The sequence below is a fragment of the Plecotus auritus genome, assembly GCF_963455305.1.
Source record: "Plecotus auritus genome assembly, chromosome: 8".
Taxonomy (NCBI): Eukaryota; Metazoa; Chordata; class Mammalia; order Chiroptera; family Vespertilionidae; genus Plecotus; species Plecotus auritus.
In genome coordinates, this window is record NC_137782.1 from 170,291,285 (window position 1) to 170,317,079 (window position 25,795).

Genomic DNA, 25,795 nt, shown 5'->3' on the forward strand with positions numbered 1-25,795 from the left:
ATTGAGATAGTTTGTGGGAAGGATTTTTTTGAAGCAGGGGACTGAGGAAAGTAATCTTTTGATTTTTTCCTTCCTTCTCTCGTTTTTTTCATTCCCCGTCCTCTCTCTCTCGCTCTCTTTTCCCTTTTCTTGCCCACCCATCCCCCTTCCTTCCTTCTTTCTCTCTTCCTAATTAATCAGCTGGAACTCAGACAAGAGGTTCTGGAACATAGGCTTTGGCCTGGTCGCCTTCACTTCGCCCATTTTTTTTTTCCTGTTTACTCAGAAACACATTCCCTGAGTGGCCTGTTTGGGATTCAAGCATAAGTAAGTCCTAGGTCCCAACCTGGCGTGCTCTCCTCCCAGCAGGAGAGCAGGCAGGTAAGCAGGAGGGGCAGGAATGCGGAAAGGCCTTGTGAGAAGACTCACGGGGTTATGGCAAGAGAGGCAGGAGGCAGGACTGGGACAGGCATGCAGGCCCCAGGATGGTGGGGGATGGAAGTTTGCCCAGCAGAGACAGCCGTGGGCAAACTACGGCCCGCGGGCCGGATCCGGCCCGTTCGGCTGTTCTATCCGGCCCGCGGAGCCGAAAGAGCGGAGGGTTCTCTTGCTCTCCCCTCCGCTCCTTCACCAGCAGTAGTGTTAACATGGCAACGTCGGGAAACACGGCCGCAGCTCCTTCTTCTGAGTGGGCGGATTTATATCCCCATTCAGTAGAAGGAACAACCTCTCAGTCTTCCAGAGGCTCCTTGTAATGCCTGCGGACGCGTCCCCCGACATCACCCTGGGAATGCGGAGACACGTTATCGTGGTGATGTAGGGAGACACGGCCCTGGAGAGCACAGTATCAGAGCATTAGCTAAAAAGGAGACCAACAACACTGTTCCCACTGAAGTGGATGTTTTAAAGACCAAAAACCTTTCAACCCAGTCTACATTGCCATCTACATCTACGTCCCGGGCATCATTTGGAAGTTGCACTAAAGAAAATGTTTAATTTACTGTTTACACATTTTGTTCTTTTCTATTTGTTTTAGTTTTAAATTATTGTATTATATTTAAGTTTAATTTGAAAGGCTTTTGTACCTTTCCTTTGTTAGGCAATTTTATTTTGCCTTTGCCATCTTCAATATAAGGTATGTTATTGTGCTATGATTCCTCCATTTTTTGAAGTTTCAAATTATAATAATTAGTGTTTACATTCTTCTTGTTAAAATGTTTGAAATTAATAAAACTATTGAAATTAAAAAAAAAAGACCGTACCCTTTTATGTAATGATGTTTACTTTGAATTTATATTAGTTCACACAAACACTCCATCCATGCTTTTGTTCCGGCCCTCCGGTCCAGTGTAAGAACCCATTGTGGCCTTCGAGTCAAAAAGTTTGCCCACCCCTGGACTAGTACAATGAAGGAGGGAGAGATGTCGGGGATGAACTACCTCAGGATGGCATCACCTTGGCCTTGCTGATTATGATAAGGACCTTGTATTTCACTCTGCGTGTAACAGGAGGTCATTGAAGGGCGCTAAGCCGGGGTGTGACATGATCATTGCAGCTGCCACACAGCAACTGACTGAGCGGTTGGGCGTGGTTAGAGCTAGGAGATCTGTTTAGAAGGCAAGTGTGATACTCAGGGCAGGAGCTGGTGATGGCTGGTAGCTTGTCCTGGGGCACTGATGATAGAGGGTGTGAAATGATTGAATTTAAGACATACCCTAAAAAAAGTAGAGCTGGTGGAATTTGTTAGCTTGGCTATGGTGTATGAGTTGAGAATAACACCAATATTTTGGGACCGAGCATCTGGAAACGTGGAATGGTCATAATTGCCATTGACTCAGCTGGGAAAGACTTGGGAAGGGACAGATTTCAGGGGGAGAAACCAAAACTTGAATTCTGAATGTGTTCAGTTTGAAATGTCTGTTAGAAGTAAAATAGTCAATTGGATATGGATATGTGAGTCAGGTGACAATTATGAACTTGGAAGTCATCAACATACATACTAGGACGGTATTTAAAGTCCTCACCGGTATTAATAGTTATGTAAGAATGAGGGATTATTCTTCATGGCCAGAGGAACAACTAAGGCCAGTGGGTAGAACAATAGAAATGACGGTAGTAACAGTGATTACAGTAACATTTATGTCTAGCGATTTACACATGTTGTCTCATTATTCCTGAAAACCACTCTTGGAGAGGTTGAATTCATCTCTGTGCTACTCATATGGAAGCTCAGACTCAAGGGAGGTGAAGTAACTGTTGTCAAAGGCATTGATTAGCACCCAGCTAATAAATGGCTGAGCTGGGATTCCAACTCCAGTTCGCGTTCTTGGTGCCATACTGACCATCGGGAACCAGTTCACAGCGCAGGTTAAGAAGTGCAATGGTGTGGCCTTGCTTTCCTCTCCGAGACAGGCAACTGAGCGAGACTTTCTGCCAGCTCCTCGCTGAGCCTGCCCTGGAGGCCGCATGTCAGAGGCCAGGGGAAACTGTGCATGTGGGTGCTGTCCAGGCCATCTCTCTCCCCTCTCTCTCTCTCTCTCACACACACACACACACACAGTGGACAGCAAGGGAGAGCAGCTTGACAAGAGGTCAGAGAGATGAGACCTTAGGAAGATGAAGTCACATTTCTGCTTCAAACACCGGCCTGCAGCTTAAGCAAAGATAGTACCACTAGGTGCTTATTGATGTCCCTTGTCAGGTTCGCAGGTCAGATGACAGGGCCTCCTCTGGAGGCAAGTGGAGAAGAGGGGATGCGGGCGGGCATCTGTTCCACACTGGCCACGGGCAGGCACTCCTTGACGCCTGCCTCGGCCAAATGAGTGCCGCGGACTCCAAAGGGGAAGTAAGATCTGGGGCACGAGATGGCTACTCCAAGGTTAACAGCTTTGAGCTGGGCTTTCCAGACCCTGAAGGTCCTGTCTGTGGCACTGGACTCCTTAGAAAGGAAAGGAAGAGGCTGGGCTCCTGAGAGTACACCCTGCCCTCCTCCCCGCTCCCCCTCCCCCGCTCCGTGTCCCAGCATGCAGTTCCGTGGACGGCCAGCAGAGGGCAGCGCGCGCCCGGCTTTCCCCAGCCCAGGCCTGAAGCCATATTGCATGAGCAAACGTCTGCCGCCGACTCCGTGAGATCTAAACGTCTCCTGGGCAGGAAATCCGCGAGGAGCGCTGCGGGGTTGTGCAAACAGCCTTACAATGTCCGCTTGTGTGTGTGCACTCGGCTTCGCCCGCGTCGCCCACAATGCTCTGGTTTTCTGGATAATGGGGCTCTGTGGACCCGTATGCCTTGTCATGCAAAGGGAGGGACCTGCGCTTGTCATCAATGGGCTCTTGTGTGATTAATAGCCCCGCGAAGGAGCCCGCAGCAGCCGCTCCGCGCTCGGCTTCACCCAGGCGGTGGTCTGAGCAGGGCCTTCTTCCCCGGCTCTGCAGCTGCAGTGCAGAAGTCATTGTAAAAGGGAAACGGCTCGTTTGCATCGCGGTGGCAATCTCTGAAATGCAGGACAGGGGCTGACTGCATGCCAGCTGTGACTCTGGGTGCTTTACCTGCATTGTCTCATGTCCTCAGGAACGGTACCGCGAAGGAAACCCGGGCTCATTTACAGATGAGGAGAGCGACTTGCCCCAGGTCTCCTCAGCTGGTGCTGGTTCTGCTACGGGACTCTCTTTCCCTCCCAGTGTGGCCGGTCATTTGAAAATGGATGAGGAATTTCTATTCCTGGGCTTCTGTGTGCCTGTACTTCCTGGTGTTGCATGCAAAACGATGTGGGTCTGTGCGTGTGCGCGTTTTGCTGAGAAAGCTGATTATGGTCACATTCTCCAAGTCATCTGTGGTCCTAAAAGCAACAGAATCACGCACCCAAAATATTCGTATTGAGGGAATACTTGTTTTCTGTCACCTGTTCCTCTCACCAGTGACTGCTTTGCTGCTCCGTGTGGTTGCAGTTGGCACCTTGTCCCTGTGGCTCAGCGGTGCGTCCTGATCTCCCTCCCCCAGCCCTTTCGCCGGCATAGGAGATGAGGGTTTGTGTGGAGCGGTGCCTGGGGAGGAGGGTGGAAATGGGGGACATTCTGAAAATGAGGAAGACGTGGTCTTTGAAAGAATTCACAGCGAGGGTGGCAGCTCATTCGGCCTGGGCTGTGGGTAGGAGGTTTCTGGGAGCAAATGCCGTTTGATCTGGACCTGGAAAGACAGACAGGCCGTCCAGAGGCAGCGGAGAAGGGAAGGGCGTTCGGGACAAAGGAGGGTTATAATCCCGAAGACCGACCGTCCGCCTCCTGTAAACCACCGATGGGCTGAGCAGCCCAAACGAGGCAGCTTCTCCGGGTTCCCTGTCCACGTCCAGCCCACAGTGAGGCCGTACCGAGGGGAGATCAGACTTGCCCAGCATCACTCAGGCAGCCAGAGGCAATTCCAAGACCAGCCCTCAGGTGCCTGGGCTGCTGGCTCCACAGGGGGTCTCTTTCCCTCGGGAATGTGGCCGAAAGAGGGAGGGGATGAGGGGGGGAGACGGACACTGCCAGGCCTCCCAGATAAGGGTCAGGCTTACCCAGCAGCTCCGTCGTCCCTATGTTCTTGATCTCACACGTGAAAGGGAACAAATTCACTAATGACTTCCCAGCGCTGGGATGTCTAGAACGCAGCCCCGGTTGGATTATTTCCATGCTCACCAGCATTGGAAATTCGGGGGCCCATGGACTTTCATGCCCTAAAAAAGAACCTAATTTCCCCTTCATTTCTGGGAGACTGTTGCCGCTATACTATTGATGTTTACGGGGGAAATGAGCTATGATGAGGTAATAGTCTATTTTAGAAAACCGAACGCAGATATTGACAGGGCTATGTTTGACCTGTACTTAATTGTTCGGCTCTATAATGGTCTCCCAATATTATCATTAATTTTTTTGGAGAATTCCTGTGGACTGGCTTACACTGGACCCCAGCAGCGGCGTGTATTCCGCAGAGAATGCCCCCTTTGAGGGACACGGTGGTGGTATTAATGATCGATGAGAATATTCAAGGCATTTTCCCATTTGAGTGCCATTACTTGTAGTGTTAAAGCGTTTTGAAAACACATTTTAGCCATTAACTCATTTTTATTGTCAGATGAAAGTGCCTAATAGACTCACTCTACTTCAGTTTTGCTCCTTCATCTTGGAATGAAATCATCTGTTGGATTCTTGGCAACACATCGGGCAACAGAACAGAAAACCTTGTGACTTCACTGCAGAAGTGAAGTGGCAGATGGGAAGGGCCCGCACCCGGCCCAGCTACCTAATGTCACTCACCTGGTGGAGCAGACCAGGCTTCCGGAACATACAGGCTGAGCTACTTCATTATCTGGGTGCCTTTCCCCCAGAAAAGCAGGTGCCTAATATCCTTTAAGAAATGTGCCTTTACAACCAGCCAGCCTGGCTCAGTGGCTGAGCACCGACCTATGAACCAGGAGGTCCCAGTTCGATTCCCAGTCAGGGCACATGCCCAGGTTGTGGGCGCGATCCCCAGTGTGGGGCGTGTAGGAGGCAGCCGATCCATGATTCTCTCTCATCATCGATGTTTCTATCTCTCTCTCCCTCTCCCTTCCTCTCTGGTATCAATAAAAATATATTGTTTTAAGAAAGAAATGTACCTTGACTTTAGTTGAGAAGTACTTTTTTTTTTAAAGCGCACTGTTTTGTATCTGATATATTGTAGGCTCCTGACTAACTGGTTTTGCTTGTAATTCAAAACAATGAAGTAGTGGAGATGCTGTACAAAGGGGTTCGTCGGTTACCAGGAGCGGGTCTCCGAATCATGTGACTACTGGCATGTCAGGTGGCGCCCTGGACGCTGATGCATCATGGGAGGCAAGCAGAGGGGTTGCTTACCTTGCAGGGTGGTGTGGGGAGTCCACAGCCTCTGGGGCGATGGCAGCAGCCACTATCCTGGCTGCTGTCATGATTTCTCCACCGCTGAACCTTGTTGATCAGGTTGAAAGGTGGATTGTCTCAATAGCCCCCACTAAAATCACATCCAGCCCCCAGGAGCTTTCCTGCACAAGAACCGGGCTGCTTCCCCCCGCCTCTGCTGGGCACCGCTGCAGTTAGGGGGCCAGGCTTATGCTACAACGAAGACAGGCAGGTAGCAGCGGCAGGCGCGCTGGAGGCGCTGGCCTGAGACAGGGAGCAGGTGCCTCAGTGGCGTGAATTCTGGTGACGTGCGGGAATGCGGTGGGACTACACATCAGGAAGCTCAGGGTCCATCTGAAGACTCTGGGGAAGACACTTTACTATACCTGACCCACCAGTTCTGATCTGTGAAATCGGTTCAATAATCTGTCTTTGACATATACGCAAGTTGAGGACAAATGTGGCCAGATGTGATGGGCAAAGATGTGATGTTCTATAAATATATGTCATTGTGGTAGTCATGACTGGTCTATGGTTTATATGGTGACTATGTTGCCAGAAAATATTTGGATCAACCAGGTCTTCTTAATCCCCCAAATATTGAGTTGTGGACAGAGAATCTAAGTCTTTGGTTTCTTAAAGTCTTTGCACCAGGGATGCTAAAAATTGCAGATCCTGGGAGGCATTGGCTCACTCAGAGTGCTAGCAAAAGCCGTGCATTGCCTATGCGTTATCTTAGCCTAAGAAAAGTATCAGCAAAAATAAAACCCTGCAGGGCTGCTATTTTATTTTGTTATTTGTTTCCTCACCTTCTGTTCTGTATTGACAGGAGGGGTATTGGCTTAGGAATCCTCCATTCAAATATCATAGCTGCAGAGAAAGTCTTGAGTGCTTGTTCTCTATTCAGGAAAACGGGGCGTTGAAATTCTGGTGGAGGCAGGCAAGGGCCAGCACACGCAGCGCTCACACCCTGGACCTGCGTCCTTTATTACGTCCTGTTTATAGAAAACAACAAGTTTCCTCAAAAACTAGGGTCATCTCTTTTCAACACAAGCCCTGATGGTTTTACTTGGTTTTCTGTTCTGGGAAAACAACTAATGCTATTACTTAATTTATTTCTCCCAAACAAAAACAGAGTTCAAAACAGAAAAAAAAAAACCCCAAAACACACACACACAAAAAAACACAACAGTGTGTGTGTGTGTGTGTGCGCGTGCGTGCGCATGTGTGTGCGTGTGCGTGCACACACACTCCAATTATCTCCTTGTTTTTGGAACTGGAAATGTTCGCAGAGAACTATTGCTTTAAGAGAGTAATTGTTTTCTACTCAGCAGCCTTAGAGCCAATCCCCTTGGGAATGGTTTGGAGATCAGAGCCAGGAAAGTAGTCATAGAAAACACCGTGTGTACATCCCAAATTGTCTCCCCAGGGAGGAGCGCCGCCCTTGGCAGGGACGTGTGGGCCGCCTCTACAGGCTGTTAGCCCTCCTACAGGGGCTGGAGAAATGCCCTCTTTCTAGACTGCATGGAAAAGAATGTGAAAGGACCCATTTCATAATGATCTTGCAGTAAATGAACCTTGAGGGAGAAGCCTTCTGTTTTTGGAAAACTTGTTGAGTCACCCAACTTGTATCTTTCGTTGCATTCTCAGTCCTAATCCCCCCCTAGTTGGAGGGCTTCTCCAGACTCCCAGCATCCTTCATGTCTGGGTGACAGTTTACTTCTTCTATAAGCCATCTTTCCTGAAAGATCCCATCCACATGGTTTTCTCTTTCTCTGAATTCCTAAAGAAGTATGCCCTCCCTGTTCAGGCCATTGTGTGTGAAGCAGGCCATGTTGGATTCTAACAGAAACTGCAAACTTTCTCCTCCGGAAAAATGAGCATCTACATACAATAATAGGATATCCTGTGTGCACTTTCCACAGATCACGGATGCTCAAAGTCCCCAAACAGGGACCTTCTAGGGGTCTAGAGCCCCAGGTCTCCTCCTGTAAGGAAAAGAACCTAGACCAGCCATGGGCAAACTACGGCCCGCGGGCCGGATCCGGCCCGTTCGGCTGTTCTATCCGGCCCGCGGAGCCGAAAGACCGTACCCTTTTTATGTAATGATGTTTACTTTGAATTTATATTAGTTCACACAAACACTCCATCCATGCTTTTGTTCCGGCCCTCTGGTCCAGTTTAAGAACCCGTTGTGGCCCTCAAGTCAAAAAGTTTGCCCACCCCTGACCTAGACCTTGGGTTTCCAGGTTCTCAAGGTCAAATGTGACTCTATCTTTCATTCTTTTGTCATCTTCAGAAATATGGTTAACCATCTGAACCTCTTTGTCTTCCAATAAACTCGGAGATACGTACAGCTACCTGATGGGTAGTATTTGCACTACCTTCATGAGTATGTGTGCAATTGGTAAACCCTTTCCTGCCTCGTCATCTGGTAGCCAAGACCTTGGACCCTCCCTTGCTGTGCCCCAACCAGACCCTCGTCACAGAAATGAATTCAGATGTCGCAACACTCACGTGCTGCACAGTAACTATATCCCGTACAAGGAGGTGTCGCTTTTCAGTGACCTCTAGGGAGGCTAAGGGGGCGTGTGTGTGTGTGTGTGTGTGTGTGTGTGTGTGTGTGGTTTAAAGTAAACCTAAACTTTATGATATCTACAAAAACCCTCGTTTTAAATAATAAGCATGTTTACACTTTATTGTTTGACCTCCTCCGTGTGAAGCTACTCTTACCTGGAGATTTCCTTTTCTCAACGATCTCATAGCCATGATCACTTTTTCCTTTCATCGTAAAAAGCTGTGCTTCTTCATTGTAATCCATTTGTTTTATTTTTGGAAAACCACATCTTGAAAGAGACCCACCTTTCTCCTTTGCTTTGACTCTCAGAAGCTCAGGCCCGAATTGATAAGCCACCTCCATCCAGCCAATGTGAAGGCCTTCTGGCCTAAAAATCCTGCTCTTCGCCTCTCTACCTTTATCTTCCTACTCTACTCCTATTTTTCTCTTTCCTCTACTTCCATTCTGTAAGTATTTGTATTCTCTAATGGTATATAACTTCTCTTAAATTCTTTTACTGAGTGAGATAAAATATTAAAAAATGATCTTCATGTGAATTAGTAAGCTATCTCACTAGGAACGTGGTGCATAGCAATGTGTTGTGCATGCACCAAGGAGCTGTTAGAAAAGAGTAGACAGCCTCTGTCATGAGGATGTGTGTGGGTTTAGTGGAAGTCCCCTGGGTGAGGGGCCTTTCCATGTGGAGCCCTGGGTCCAATTCCACACAACCGTTGTCTCTACTCAGGGACCATCTGTATGATGTTAACTCACTTTGCACACCTTCAACCAGAACATACTTACATGGATTCTTGGAGGAAGTAGGATGCATCAAATCTTTTGCCATTGCCCCGCAGGTATGGCTTAGTGGTTGAGCATCAACCTATGAACCAGGAAGTCACGGTTCAATTCCCGGTCAGGGCACATGCTCGGGTTGTGGGCTCAGCCCCCAGTGGGGGGTGTGCAGGACGCAGCCGATCAGTGTTTCATCATTGATATTTCTAGCTCTGTCTCCCTCTCCCTTCCTCTCTGAAATCAATAAAAATATATTTTAAAAAATCTTTTGACATGAAGGAGTTGACATGTTTTTGTACTTATTCAAGGAGCTTGTGTTGACATGAATGTCTTCTAGGTTCCATACATCTGGACTGGACCCCTAATACTACGCAACATCCCACAGTCATTGGTGTCAGACATCCAGAATAGTGAGAGTTCCTTAACTGGCCTTGCTTGATGTAAGCTACATGTTCCAAAATATTGGACCATATCAGGCAACCAGCTCAAATAACTTCTGAACAGATAGACATCCACAGCCAGCTCGTATCTGGGTGTATTTCCACGTGCGTTCCTTTCAGTCTGTCCCCAATTTCAAAGGCTTGACATATTTCCCACCTAGGACCTCTGACAGTAAAATCATGCACGAGACAGAATTTTAGGAGAAAGCTAAATCCACTCAGGTCCCTTGTGACACATTAATAGCACAAAACGAGGGGAATTAAGAATATTTAACTTCCATTACGGCATTTCATCTGAAAGGTGGGCTGCTACTACGCAGCAGGATCATCTTCCTATAAGAAAAGCCTGGATTAGAATTATTCATTAAGTTGGAAACAGATTCTTTCCTACAAATCCAGAGGGTTTGTGAAAGTTTCCCAGCGGCAGGGACGAATTATATCAGTTCTGAATTTTAATTGCTAGAACCTACCCCATACAGGGCTTTGCTCAAAAGCATCTTAGAAGGAGGTGTGCATACAGGAAAAGAATGACAGGAAGAATAGGGAAGATTCTTTTGGAAGGAAGAAGCATGGCATTTGCCTCTCATGTTTGTGTGTGTGTGTATGTGTATGTGTGCGCGCGCACCCAAAACACTTTTATACTTTAAGGTGGGTGAGTTCTAAGAATTCTCCAGTCCAGCTGTCTGCCCAACATATAGCTCATTTCTACAATATTTTAAAGGGTCAATATGGCATATTTCTACTTAAACATCACCAGTGATGAGAAGCTCAGTATTTCACAAGGCAAATCATTCAATATTCAGACAACTCTAATGGTTAGAAATTTTTTCGTGATCTTGAATGAAGATCTCCCTCATCATTCCCCCTTCCCTAGAGCTGCATACAACCTGTCTAATTTATCTTTCTTAGGAGAATCCTCAATCATTATTCGAAGGCTTGTTGTGATCATGAGGATGAGGGTGGTGGTGGGACCGATCATCATCATCATCAATAGTAACCGCACATAACATGTCGTGAGCAGTCCCCATAAGGGCTATGCTAAGCACTTTCTGTTTTATCTCATTGATCCTCACGAGCTGATGAAATAGGTACGCATAACAATTTATTTTACAGAGGAGAGTGAAGTAGCTTGCCCTGGATAACAGCCAGCGGGAGACAGCTAGGATTGGAAGCAGGCCTGCCCAAATGGTCTCTTTGCTAGCTTCCTGGCAGTGGCAGTGACTTACACCCCGGATGGTGGCTGCCAGTGTTTGTTTTCTCGGGGGAGGATTGCGGAGTCTCTATGATACCACCTGCTGCGCCCACGGCATGGCTTGCTTTCTCGTTTCATGCACAGAGGAAGCTTCCTTTCAGTGTGTTCTCACCACATCTTTCTTACAGTGGCATTTGAAGACATTCCTGTGTTGGCATGAATACCGTCGGAAGCCACACGCCTAGAAAATGGCAGCCCTGTAGTTAGTTCTCTTCTAGAGTCCAGTGGTTTTTCAAGTTGATCTCTCCCCAGCGGAGGCGTCTGAGGCACGGGTCAGGGAAATGCCTGGCAAAGAGCGCAGCACCCACATCGCATGGCACCTCCCTCACCCAGTGCTGAGTGAATGAAGGGGGGCCTCCCCAGGAGGATAGTTTAGTGTCTAGAGCAGTAAAGATTTTGCTGTTGACTTCAGTAATAACTGCATCTGGCCTTTTCTTTTTTTAGGGTGACCTTGCAGCTATGTAACAAGTTTGTATTTCTCTGTAGGTCTGATTCATTTTTGCAAATGCTGAAGGCTGCAGTTTCACTGAGAATAAGCTTTGGATATTATACTTTCTCACTTTTACATTTCATGAAGTACCCAATCTCGTCACCACGGACATGTCAAATTCTGAGAGGCTCTGACTTGCCTGGGACTTGTATCTGTGGGAAATGTGGTTTCTAGTAGAGGCTCAAAGGGGTCGCTGGGGTTGTATATCTGCGTTTTGTGAACTCTTCCTTGGACACTTTAAGAAACTTACCTTTCTGGACAGACATTGTAATAACACCCTCTCTTGTGCTTATCCATTGACATGGTATGTTCCCGCATCAACGGAACAGAAACAAAGCAAAGATGAAATATTAACTGTGAGGAATCAGGGAATTAGTGAGGGGGGAAGGAAAATACTTTGTAGACTATACCTAAACTCTGCTTCCTATAACTAAAATACCTGACTCTTTTCATGGAAATAGTGGTTAAGATATTACCCATCTCCTCGTATGAAGATGCTTTTTATAGGGTGTTAAGACATAGTTATGGGGCCCAGGGGTATTTACGCAAGTGAGTCAAATATGGTCAATGCTTTCGAAGTTTATTTTTATACTGCTAATGATACTTGGTTTTGTGTTGCTTCTCCTAGGTTTGCTGGCATGGGAAATCTGCTCAAAGTCCTTACCAGGGAAATTGAAAACTATCCACATTTTTTTCTGGATTTTGAAAGTAAGTTTTAAAAATTTAAAGATGATGATAAAAACTTCTCATTTTTATAGCATGCTGATAGGGAAGCTTATAACAAAAAATGTCTCCTTTCTTTTCCTGTTTAAAAAACAACAACAACAAATGGAACATCTTTTTAAAATATGTACAGTTTTCTTTTCTTTTAGAAGTGATCAGCTTTTGTAAGCTTAGCATAAATCATCATCATGCATTTTTCCTAATAATTTTCACGAATTTCTATCACATTCTAAATAAAAATAGTGTTCATCATAATTTCCACCGACTAATGTAAAGCAAATTATCATTGGGGGTGAAAGAAAAAAAGTGATCAATACCAGGAATAAAGCTTACAGGTGATTTATTTTTCAGCCATCGCTACCTCTTCTTTATTCATTATTTCGTAATGCAACACTATTTCAGGATTTTGAGACACACAACTTTTATCTGAAAGGTTATGTTTCTTTTATCAAAAACTTTAAATATTTTTCCAAGATAAAATGGCTTATGAATCATGACTAAATAAACGCAGATTCTTTCTTATCTTGTTTATTTTTTTGATTGAAAATATTTACAATCGAGTGACACTTCATGTTTAATTGACTAAGCTCATGTTTCCACCTTTCCTCCTGTGTCCCCCCTTCGTTTTGAATTAAAATTCTATAATAGTGGGCACATTCACTTTGAAATGTCATTTTTGCCAGTATTCATCATCTACCGCGGACTTTAAACTCTAAATTTTCAAGTATTTTATCTATATTAAAAATAAGTAGAAACTTCCTTACATGTGGAGTAAACTTCCTAACAGACATTTTCTAGGCAAATGCTAGAAGACCCTTTCAAGGTATGGTACACCAAAAGGTGAAAGCTCTCTAGGAATATCTTCTCAGAATCTCTTCTGGGTCTAAAATAAATATTTAAAAATCAGGGAAATTGATCCCAAAGCTCATGTGTTCTGAAAAAAATATTTAGATTATATTCAGTGAAAGACAGCTCACCTCTAACTTAACTCATTTTGCTGCTGCTGTTGTTCTTGTTTGGCTGGGTTTGGCTAGGTTTGTCTCTGGTTGGCTGGATTAGGTTGGGTTTGGCTGTGTTTGCTTAGGTTTGACTGTGTTTGGCTGTACTTGGTTGGGTTTGGCTGTGTTTGGTTTGGTTTGGCTGTGTTTGGCTGGTTTGGGCTGTGTATGGTTGGATTTGGCTGTGTTTGGCTAGATTTGGTTTGGTTGGGTTGGGTTTGGCTGTGTTTGTCTGGGTTTAGTAAGGAGTGCATCTCCAGAGAGAATAGCTGGTATCAGTAGGGAAAAACTAGAGAGCAGACAAGATCTGAGCAAAAGGGAAGGTAAGTTTATGCCTAAAGTGGGGACATGATTAGTTAGAGGATCCAGGAAAGAGGCCACATTGTAGAGGAAGAAAGATATCATACTGTATTGATATTCTTGATGGCAGAATCTGGGTCCCACTCAGTTCTGTGACCCAGATCTTAGCTCTTGTTGAGTGAGACTTAGTGACAAATGCTGGCCATGTGAAGGAATGGGACGGAACAGGCTAGATCCAGGAGGGCACAGATGTTCAAGAAGAAGGGAGTGTAAATGGATTCAAATGCTGCAGTGTGATCATGAAGGACAGGCTTGAAAAGGGGATGATGAGTTAGGTCATGAGCTGCCCCCCTCCTGGTAGTCACTGGGAGAACTGATTTAAGATTTATTGCTTTGCGTACAGAGGCTGGGTTGCAAAGAGTTAAGTAGGAACCAGTGGAGGGAGGAAGGAAGGCTGAACAGCATGTAGCAACAGCTTAAATGAATTTGGCACCTCTGCTTTGAGTGTTGAATATTCTTTTTGAAGTCAGTGATGGAATATAATTGAACCGGGTCAAATAGATATAATTAAGCTGGGTCAAAATATAACACAAAATTAGACACATCTGTCCTTAGGTTTCCAGTTGTGTAGACCTGATTCAAATTCTCGTTTGACCTTTGCAGTGAGTTCTACTCTTTATGCTCACGTTTCTGCACAGCCACTTAATATCTCTTTCATTGTTGCTTTTTTTCATCCCACTACTTTTTTTTTCTTTTTCTCTCTCTACTTCCTTGCCATGTCTACATTTCCTCTTTGAAGGCTGGGAGACAGAAGGGGAATAAAATGAACCTAATCTTTCATGAGTAATGTTTTTTTGGGGGGACAGTGTATGGAAAGATGTGTGCCTGAAGGTCTGCTGATAACTTTAATCGAATTCACCCGTTACGGCACCCAAAGTGGGCAGTGGGCATTAGCCTTCCCGTGAAATAGTTCCAGTGATTGCCAGACTGAAATGACCATTGGAAACATCGAGCAAACCTTATTTTTCTATAGTTGTCTGTTCCTCACCCCAAAATTCTGATTCAGTGGTTTAGTCCTAAGAATCTGCTTTTGCCCACAGTCCCCAGGTGTTTTTGAAGGTCAGCCAGTTTGGGAACCACATTTAACTAATGGGTCCAAGTGAGGCACTAGCCCAGCATACTGTGTGGGACCAGAGTGCTAACAAAGCATCCTCTTGAGTTCCAAGATCCAGAGCTATGGTCTCCAGAATTGATCACAGAAGGCCCATTATAGCTCCCATCTCCTATTTTTCCCTTGCCCAGCAGGAAGTTAGAGCTGGCTGCAAGTCAGAGCTACAACTCTAGAGTAATACTCTTCCTCAGTCCTTTACACAGTGTCCGTCTACCTTGAAGTGGAAGGTCTCCAAGATAGGTAGAAGTTCAAGTAGATTAAAATCTACATAGTTATCACAGGTATCAGTAGTTATTCCCCTCATTTAAACCTGCTATAAACATTCTTATAGAATCTTGGTAGGCATTATTTATTTTGGATAAATCCCTAGTAGGGGGTTGCTGGTCAGTTATATGCAACTTTGCAAGAAACTATCAAATAGTTTTCCAAACGTGATGTACTATTTTCCATTCCTACTAACAAGATAGGGAGCTTAGCTGTTCAGAATGGTTTACAACACTTAGTATTGTCAATCTTCACCTTTTTAGTTATTCTAGTGGTTATGGGATCGGTATCTCATTGTGGCTTTAATTTACATTTACATGGTAACTGATAATGCTGAACACTTTTTCATGTGCTTATTGATTATTTGATTATCATTTTTAGGAATGTTGTCTACTCATGTCTTTTACCCATTTTTAACTGGATTATTTTTCTTTATACTACTAAGATTGTTCTAGCTCAGATAGATTGCTTTAAATCCCTTATCGGAAATTAGTTAACTGTACTTGCCCAAATAAATTTTACAATTAGCTTCAATTTTTACCAAAAAAAATCTTGCTTGGATATTGATTATAATCATATTCAATCTATAGCTTGGTTTGCTGAGACTGGCATCTAAACAATATTGATTCTTCCTATTTATGAATATGGTATATCTTTCCATTTATTTAGATATTCTTTTAAGTTCATTTATAGTTTTTGAGATCTTGTATACCTTTTGTTGAATATACCCTAGAGCAGTTCCTAATTTGACCATAACAGTTTTTTTGTTTTGTGTTTGTATGGTATGTGTGTCTCCATCCTATCTATGTATTAATCTATATACTGTATTCTTGCAAACAACATATAGTTCACCTCGCTTTTCATCCAAGCTGATACTATCTACCTTGTAATTGGAGTGGTTAATCTATTTGCATTTAATTATCATATGTACATTTAATTAATGTTGTTATTTGAATCTGTCTTGGTGTTGACTTCCATTTGTTACATTTGCTCTTTGTTTCTCTCTTAATGTTTTTTTTTTTTTTGCCTTTTGTTTACATGAAATAATTTTTGGTAGTCTCATCTGTCTTTTCTGTTGACTTTTTATTTATGCCTCTTAGTGCTTATTTTAGATATTATAATATACATCTTTAATTTATGGAAATCTATCTTCAAAGTATATTCTTTACTTCATGAAGAATTTATGAACCTTATCACAGTATACTTCCAATCACCACCCTGCCCCCCTTTCTGTGAGTGTTAGATGTTTTGCTTCTACATATGATATAAACTTCTCATTGCAATTTTTAAATTTTAAACTCTCAGTAACCTTTTGTGTGTGTGTGTGTGTGTGTGTGTGTGTGTGTGTGTGTGTGTGTGGTTTTAATAGATATTTCATGTTTACTTGTTCTGGTGTTCTCCATTCCTTCTTACGTAACTAAGTCTCTTTGGTATTATTTCCTTGCAGCCTAAACAGCTTTCCTGTGGAGAGGATTTGGATGGCGTCTGAAGCTTCTATCATTATGTGTCTTATCTAGTGTCCAGCGTAGGGCTGGGCCTGAAGCCTAGGCTTAGGAACCTGGATTTTCTTATTGATGCTAAATCAGTCACTATAGTCAGAGCATCTCTAGCATTATAGCATCAAGTGGGAATAGCAGGGATGGGAGTTGGGCAGGGAGGCACAGAGGGGTGACATAGCAGACATAAATATAGGGACATTAGAAGAATATATATTTTTCAAAGCGTGTATAATTTTATTGGGGAGATAAGATTCAAGGACATTGAAGAGACAATAGTACAGGTAATAGAGAAATCTGTACTAGAACAGAGATCCAGAAGAAATAAAGGTTCTAGGCTGTGCTGAAGATAGTGACGGATAAATGATTTTCTTTTAAGACAAACCAAACCTTATGAGACTAATAGGAATGCTGAGAACAAACGTGGCGGGGTGAGGTTGTTAAGAAAGAAATTCTAAAGCCTTCAAACCATTTACTATCAGAAAGACTGAATATTTTGACTTATTAGGACTCTAGTCTCCCACTCTTTAAAGCAAAGAGGGTGTCAGATTAGCTGACCATCTGGGATATTTTGGTTGACACAGATTACTTCTTGCCACTACTGACCTCTTCTTTTATCTGTCCCTCTTTGGTACCCTCACATCTGCTAAGGTTGTTCAGAGGACACCAGATAATCTTGGAGAGAAAGGAGGAACATAAGATGTATTTTGGTCACTTTACAAATGAGGAAACAGACCGACAATGAAACTCCAATAAAACAAAACAGACTTGGGAAGCGAATTATGAATTTCAGCAGACGGATTCATTCACAGTGATTCCTTAAATTTCTAGTACTTTCGCTTTTTATGTGCCTTTCATCTATATCCATATCTTCATTATGACTCCTACAGGACCATAGAGGTAGGAGAGGATGGTGGGGGCCTTTTAAGGGGGCTCTTGTATGCTTCCTTCTCTACCAAGAATTAATCTGAGGCCTAGAGAAATTAATCATTTTGTCCTTGGGTCTAATAGCGAGTGGCAAATCTGGCAATAGGACCTGGGTCTCCAAAAACTCCATTCTTGGAGTGTCCCCTTTCCCCCATGACATCATAGGGATCCCATTGCATGTGAGCGAAATAAACAAGCCTTCAAGCACCTCCAGTCTCACTGCTCTTCGCAATCCCTCCTTGGTTGTTCCACGGGTAAGGGCTCTGGGCTCTGGTGTGGGATGACTAATGTTCCTACACAAATAAACGTGTCACCCCAGTCACACTTATATTTTCCAGCGGACCTGTGCAATTTTATGTTGTTTCCGTAAGCAGTTATAGTATGGTGCTATAAATCATTGCCATTTTACATCCCGGAATGTTAATAATAGGTAATTATTTATGTTTCTTAGTTTACCCCGAAAGGGAGAGGGGTGGAGGAGTGAGGATGCGGGTTGGGAAGAAAAGCTATAGATTTCATTTGCAGTTTTGGCAAATCCTTTTTTGTACCTTTCTTGGTGTTTATAAAACAGCTGGTGGCATGAAGAGATAGTGATAGATCCTGTTGATGAAATGCCAGGGATTCCTTCAAAGCCAAAGACATCTTCAAGTCAATTGTATCTTCCCCTCGTGTTATCTTTGGTTGACTTGTTTGATTCTCTGTCAGCTTTTCTATACAGTCCCGCATCGGTTGTTAGGAGAAGGTATGTGTGTGTGCCCCTGATGCTTGTGAAGACAGAGGGATCCTTGGCTGATTTACTAAGATAAGAACCCTTTGAAGTGACAGCCTGCTCTGGGTTGAGCCCTGCCATCCCTCCCTGGGGCTTGTTCACCTAAGATGTTCATTCCTGACAAACAAAACACACAGCCACCTTCCTCTCCATCCCCACAGAGGAATGCCAAGCATCCCGCTTTCAGTAAATATCCTAGTCCTCCACGGGGGAAACCTCCAGCTGACCCCGTGACACCAAAACGCTGACAGTTACTCTCCACCCTCACTAGCACATGGCGCCAAAAAAAAGATAAATAGATCCCCTGCAAACAAAATGAATACCTGTTTACCTCTCTCAATTGATGAGGGAATTTTCCCCATTAAAGATTCAAGGCACTCGGCATTCAGTGAGTTCTTGATGATGAATGTATATATTCAAGGTCACAGAGCACATGATACATTGTCACACTTTCCACAATGGCAAGTACAGGACAGGGGTTTAAATCATCGCCCGGGGAATGGCCTGGAAGGGCTGGTTCCAGGGCGCCTCGAGGTATTGGTTTCTGAAATTGCCTGTGTAAATCACAGCAGTGTGTAACAGCGTCATTGGTCGACAGGAGCAGCCCAGCTTCATGGAACCATTCTCTTCGATTTCGATGAAATTATTGGTGATGATTAGAAGTGTAGAATGTGGTTCTTAGAAGAACCGTCATGAAAGAATTCACTGGCTGCAGCAGGAAAAAAAAAAAAAAAGATCCATTTCCATCAGTAATACAATTGGCGAGCATTGTGTGTATGTGTGTACCGTTGACTAAAGGTCAATCTTTGTGTTAAAATAGACAAACAAAGCCTGTAATTCAGAGTTGGTGTTGACTCAGCACATGCCTTGGGAGGTGGCTGATAGGTTAAATATAATAACCTTTCAATCACTAATTTGTCAAGGTCTTTTTCAAGAGGTCTCTCGCCTTGACATCTGCAGACACATATATTTTTAAAAATAGGGTTACCAATGTGGAGCATGCCAGAAGTATCGACCCCAAAGCCTCTCAGAGGAATGTTCTAGAAAGCAAAATGATACGAGTCTTAAATTGGGAGAGTAAACATAAGTTTACTCAACAAATACCCGATTGGTGTGTTAACTACACTGAGGAGACACTGAGGCCATAAATAAGTGATGGATTATTTAAAAACACACATCTTAATGCAAGTGTGCTAATTTGATTGTAAGAAAATACATATTTCTTAACGGTAATAGTTAGAGATATAATAGCCATTTGAAGAGAAGGGACAGAAGGGACCATCTAGAAGTAATAGGATTTTTTTTCACTACTTCCCAATACTCACATTCTCTGCCATCTGGTCAATTTCCTCATTTATTCATTGATTCTTGGCATGTTTATTGAGAATCCACAGTCAGTAGGGCATATGGGGGCACTAAGGATACGAATACCAACTTCATCTCCAAAGATTGCAGAATTCAAAGACACGCAGGGAAATTATCATGAAACACAGTGTGAGAAATATATTTAAACTAGAGGCCCGGTGCACGAAATTCGTGCACTGGTGTTGGGGGTGGGGAGGTCCCTCAGCGTGGCCTGCACCCTCTCGCAGTCCGGGAGCCCTTGGGGATGTCCGACTGCTATGGAGGCAGGAGAGGCTCCTGCCACTGCTGCTGAGCTCACCAGCCATGAGCCTTGCTTCTGACTGAGCAGCACTCCCCCTGTGGGAGCGCACTGACCACCAGGGGGCAGCTCCTGCGTTGAGCATCTGCCCCCTGGTAGTCAGTGCACGTCATAGCGACCAGTCATTCCACCGTTTGGTTAATTTGCATATTACCCTTTTATTATATAGGATCATTCAGTCAACTGTTCATTCAGCAAATTTTTCGGCAGCATCTACTATGTGCCAGGCCCTGGAGGTATGATATTAAATGAAACAAGGCCAGAGTCCTGCGTTCTAATGGACCAGATTCTCATTAATGAGTCCCCACTGATCATTTAGCTGGAGGATAAAGATAGGATGAGTTATGGATTTCCACAGGGACATGGGCCGCCGCCAAATGTCACTTAGGGTTGCACAGTCCTTTTCCCATTTGGAAGAAGGAACAGCCAGGGAGATTGGAGCTTCCCCTAGTGAGCAGTCTTCTCCTTGAAAACCAACGTCCCTTGGGATCTGGGTCCCCTGAGACTCTTACACACCCAGAGGACAGGGACCGTGCTGCTGGCATCAAGGACCTAATCAGTAACTGGAAGAAGAGGTGACTCAGTTCCATCACAGGGGAAGGAGGAAAAATTAGGGCATGCAATGATAACACCAACAAATTATGGAAGAAAATGAGCCAACTCATTTCTAAGTGGGGATGAAAGAAGGAACGGCGGATTGGATTTCTCCCATCCCACCCGTGCTAACCGGGGCCACATGAAATATTTCAAACAAGACGCTAGGATACCTGCCAAGAGAAACATTCTCCCAGAGACAGAGGCTAGGGACAAGGGTCCCGTTTCCCAGGTCACTCCAGTTTCCAGGGGTGAGTGACCTTGTAGTGGAAGGTTCTTGACACAGCCCTCCACTGTTCCACTGCTGGGAGAGAGGTGATCACCCTGTGCTGCTTGTCCAGCTCTGCGTGGTCACATAACTGTCGGGGTTGATTTGTATCAGAAAGGGTCACTCCTTTAGGCCACTCGATGAGACACCGTCTTTTTTGGGAGTACATAAGACCTCTATTTTTAAAAACTGACTTCGAAATCTTTTTCCTTTTGTGTTTCAGTAATTGTCAAAAGGATGGGTTTGGGGGTTTTGTTTGCCCAGCATCCCTCTTCCAGCCAACTCAGCTTTCCTTCGGTTTTGTTTAAAGCTTACCCAGCGGTGGCTTGCAGGGACAGAGCCCCGTGACAGCCACGATTAGGAGGCTTCGACTCCTGGTTGCCAAGTTCCTTCTCAGTTTACACCTACTTTATAATTATATGCAAACACACTGACCCCTCGGAATCTTGGTCACAGGCTCGATTTTTCTTTTCCTCCTCTTCAAAGATACATCTCTTTGAGAAAAATGGTCTTTGTTTAGCTTACGATTTTTTTTGGATACATTTATCCGAAGGGGAAAGGATTGGCGTGTTTGATTTTTATTTGTTTTCTAGGATCTTTGCTTTGCATTTTTGTCCCGTGTTCACTTCCCTGACTTCCTTCTTACCCTGGAATTGCGTTCCACTTACATACTTCCTTCAGTTTGGGGCTTGCTAGCTTGTGGGTGTTTAGGTTTCTGTTTTGAGACAACCCTATGGCTTTGAGAAAAGTTTGGAGAAGCAGGGAAAGACAAACTATAAATTTGTTAACATTGTGGATAACATGGTACCTGAGAAAACTTACCACGTGCTTGTGGGAAAGCGCAGAAGGTTGCAAAAGGTAAAGGAGCAACCATTTCTTTCCCCTTCTGTTTCCCAGCCCAGATCCTGTTCTCGATCCAACCCAGCAGCCTCTTTCCTCCCCAGCTGCCCGCCTGTCCTAAGCTCCCCATAGATACACTCCCCTCACCTCCCTCTTATGCCCTGGTCTCATCCTTTACATGAGGGGGATTTTACTCCTCCCAACCCGCACTATCTTTCTCTTCTCTGAACCCTCCTGTGCATGTACGTGAGTCCTTCCTTATTCCCTGGTTGAAACCCATCTCATTCCTACAAGTATAGTTTGCCACGTTTCTGGAAAATCTATAGGGTTTTGGTTTTGTTTTTCTAAAGAGAATTACACCCTTCATTTCCCAAGTAACTCTACCAATTTCTTGGGTCTTAGCAGGGCCTAGTAAGAAAATGGTCCAAAAATCCCCTGGGCATCACTGCTCAAGGGTCTCGCCTTGGGTGAGTGCAGGTCCAGCACATCTGGCCTAACCCTTGCTCCCATACTCAGCCTCTCTGAAGGCCCGGTCAGCGTGGTGAGGACCTCGCTTAGAATTCACCTGTCTCGTGGGTTCTGTTTTATACCCCGAGGAACACTGTGAATGATTACAGTTCACAGGGGAGTGTTAGACCAGACATAATTCTGTCCGGCCCTTTCATCGGCGGGGTCTTCTGAAAGAATGTAGTGCCTTGGGACTTAGGTTTTTGGAAACAGAGCTTTGGGAAATGGCATCTATCTCCTTCCTTAGCAGTGCCTTTGCTTTGGATGGAGATGAATGTTCTTGCTAGCCCAGGCAAATACTCCATCTGATAGGCATTGTGTGATGAGCAAAGCCCAGCCTTTCCCGACTCGGCGCTCATCCACCAGCCTGCATAACTACTCCTGGGACAAGCGCTTACATTGGCTACAGGGATGCAATCAAGTGAGAATTCACTGAGGAGCAAAGGGGTTGTTTCCGGGGCTGTTAGAACATGTTCTTCACTTGTGTGAGGTCGAATGTGCCACTTATTCGTGTGCTCTGGAAAGATACCTTTCTCTTGGCTCTGAAGGAAAATTATCTAATCTTTTCAGCTTATTTTTATGTGGAAATATGAAGGGAATGGTTTTTTCCCCATCTATACTCAGATTCACAGATTTTTAATCATAATGGAAAACATTCAATAGCTTCTCCTGTTAAAAGTCATCTCAAAAAGACGATGTTTATACCTTCCAGCAGCTGGTGCACCGCTTGACACTTAGTAGGTGTGCAGGAAGTGTATTCCACAAGTAAAGGAGAACCCATAATGATTCCCACATGCATGGTCTCCTGTGTACAGAAAGATGGATGAGTATTTTTGTACCCAGTAATGGGCAGGAGTTAACGGTCCCTTCCCTGTGGCTTATTATACTAAAGAATAAATACCAAACCTGCAGGAATAAAAGAAGATTGTCTAACAAGTCAAACTGTGTGCTGACCTCTTCCCCAGCTGTTTGTAAATGCAAGCCCTCCGTGTCTGTTTGTGTCCCTTCTGCTCAGATGCCCAGCCCACGGAAGGCGAGCGGGAGATATGGAACCAGATCAGCGCCGTCCTCCAGGATTCCGAGAGCATCCTCGCAGACCTGCAGGCGTACAAGGGCGCGGGCCCGGAGATCCGAGACGTATGCCAATGACAATACCCAGCTGACAACACCCTTGCGGGAGAGGGAAACCCACACGCACACGCACAGCAGGATTAAGTAATAGGCCTAGTAGTTCCTAGTGTAGTAGGAAGAACAAGGACGGTAATGTGTCCTTTCGACAAAAGTGTATGAATAACTCCTTTTATTGTAGGACATTAATCTGAGCACACACAGCTGTAGGTCATGTCAAATATTAGCCATTCTCTTCCCAGACACACATGTGACATTGCAAGACTCACATGCATACAATGATTTGTCAGCCTGTTACTTCATTTGAGGGAAACGTACATAGAAAGTCTGTGAACAGCAGTTGATATATGAGTCATGAGACCTGGGTTTCTATGAACTTTCCAACCTTTTATAATAATTTGGGCAGGTTCCACCGACACCACAAACAACAGTCATGAACTGTCTCGCTTTACGTAGCCTGCAGGTCTGTCATGTTGAACTGACTTAGGAGACTTAAAAATAAATAAATACGTGGAAAACAAGACAGCCACCAAAACAGAAAAGGAAATTGTCAGTGTGGCTTCTGAGACTTCCAAATGCCTGAAAGGCAAGAAACTTCTCACCCTTCTGATTTGAAAGCATTCGTTTTGTGGCAGTCCCAACACATACACACATTCATGTGCACACGCATATGTACACACAGACTTACACACCCCTACTGCCGCTGCCAAAATCGTTCTGGAAAAGAAACACCGCTAACATCACAGTCCTCCAGCTGCTGAAGCCCAGACAAAACAGCATTTCTAAGGAAGTAACAGCCTGTTAAAAAGTTGTTTTTTCTACTTAGGAGGTCACCGTGAGTGTAGGTCATTTAGGTAACATCACAGACTGGCAGGAATGTAACATATACTACAGAGAAAGGGAAAGATCTACAGAATTTTCGTTTCACAATGAGCACCAGCTCTGCTTAGAAGAATAAATGGTGATGGAGGAGGGTTGCATTGCTTGCTGTTAGATGTGTATTTTTTACATTTAAGATAAGAGAAACTAGTAGGTTGACCCAGGATCTAATTGCAGAGTCATTTGCACGATGTTCACGTGCTAAAACCTCCATTCTAACCGAGCATCCTGGAGGACAGTCTGACGAACTGATGTCCATTTAACAAGTGCACATTAGGGAAGGCCATCGGCCATTGTGTTTTTGAAAATGTAAATCCTCTCTGAACTTTAAGTAATTTGATGTGGAGCTTATTTTCTTTCTAAACAATTCTGTGATTTTTTTTAATAGGCCATTCAAAATCCCAATGACATCCAGCTTCAAGAAAAAGCGTGGAATGCAGTGTGTCCTCTGGTCGTGAGGCTAAAGAGATTTTATGAGTTTTCCATAAGGCTAGGTGAGTTCGTGTTTCTAGTTTCACGTCCCACGTGTGAAGTTGTATTACGGTGTTGGCGAAAGTCACAGGAAGAGCTCAGTGCCTGAGGAAATGTCCCACATCCATGCGCTGTGTCTTCTCAGAGGCCATTCATGGACAACAACACCTGTCCTCTTCATTTCTTTCAATTCACCTCAATGTTTCTTCTCCTGAATATCTTGGCATGTTCAGAGTGTCTCTACCAGTGGTCCCTTTGGTCTTATTCTCAGCTAATTGTGACTCTTAACAGTTTCACTGTGGTCTGATCACATTTCTGGGTGACAGAGAAGTTGGGAGATACAGGTTACCTGCTAAACTAAGAAGAACTTGGTTGGCGGGAGTCATGTGATAAATTTAACACAGAAAAACTTAATACATAAAATTTAATACAAGAAAAACAAATAGAATGCTCTGCCCTTAAACTTTAGAACAACAACAACAACAGAAACAAGACAAATAGGACCCTGGAAAGTATAAGATGGCTTTGCAGAAGCAAGAACAAAGTCAGGTCTGCATGACAGGTTCAATGTGAGCATCCATCCGATGTAACCACTCCCCTCAACAGGAAAGCTGAGGTTTCCTTAGCCAATATATCTACAATGAAGAAGAGGCATAATCATGTTCTGCTCTATTTTTTGCCACAGATAAGTGCTACATTTTAAAAAGAAAACAGTGAAATTGAGGAGAATAATAGCCTTGATTTTGAGGGAACTTGAAGCTAAGACCCAGAAGGAGTAGTTGAATAAACCAAAACAGTTTTTCAGGAAGACAGAGCTTTTGAAGACTCTCAGGTTGATGCAGGATCAGTTTCTCTGTTTCCTCAAAGTCTGTATCTATACCCATGAACTGAAACCTAAGGAGCCACGTTTCAGTTCACAGAAGGAAAAAGATCCCCCTGCTAGGGGAGGTCAAGGTAGAACTAGCTGCCTCAGAAGACAGTGCAGTCCCAGGGGTGGAAAGAGCTGGAAACGCCCTTGTAAAGATGCTGAAGGACATCAAAGGACTATAGAGCAGGTCCTGGCAACATTTCTATAAAGAGCCAGATAATATGTATTTTAGGCATGTGGACCATCCCGTCTTTGTTGCAACTAATCCACTCTGCCATTGTCACACAGACCTCACCATAGACAATATATAGAGGAAGGAGTGTGCCTGTTTTTAAATAAAACTTTATTTAAACTTTTTATAAGACTTTTAAATAAAAAGACCAGATTTGACCTGGGGACCATAGTTTCCCAACCCCTAATGTAAAAAGGTTGATTAAATGACTCAGTGTTATTAGAAATACACTGACGTGAAAACTGGAAGGAGCGTTTAAAAACAGACAAGTGGGAGTAATGTGAAGGTTTCAAGGGCAA

The 25,795-nt window shown here is 44.2% G+C and overlaps 1 protein-coding gene across 5 annotated transcripts in view; it reads left to right on the top strand.

Moving 5' to 3' along the window:
* The window catches only part of CYRIA (CYFIP related Rac1 interactor A), a 91,774-nt gene that overhangs the window by 53,679 nt on the left and 12,300 nt on the right, over positions 1-25,795 (top strand). For all 5 annotated transcript variants that reach the window (XM_080684743.1, XM_080684741.1, XM_080684742.1 and 2 more), the window contains 3 exons: positions 12,027-12,106; positions 22,934-23,055; positions 24,314-24,419. In XM_080684743.1, coding sequence (XP_080540869.1) covers positions 12,037-12,106; positions 22,934-23,055; positions 24,314-24,419 — 298 coding nt within the window. In that variant the 5' untranslated portion in view covers positions 12,027-12,036. The remainder of the gene's footprint in view (positions 1-12,026; positions 12,107-22,933; positions 23,056-24,313; positions 24,420-25,795) is intronic.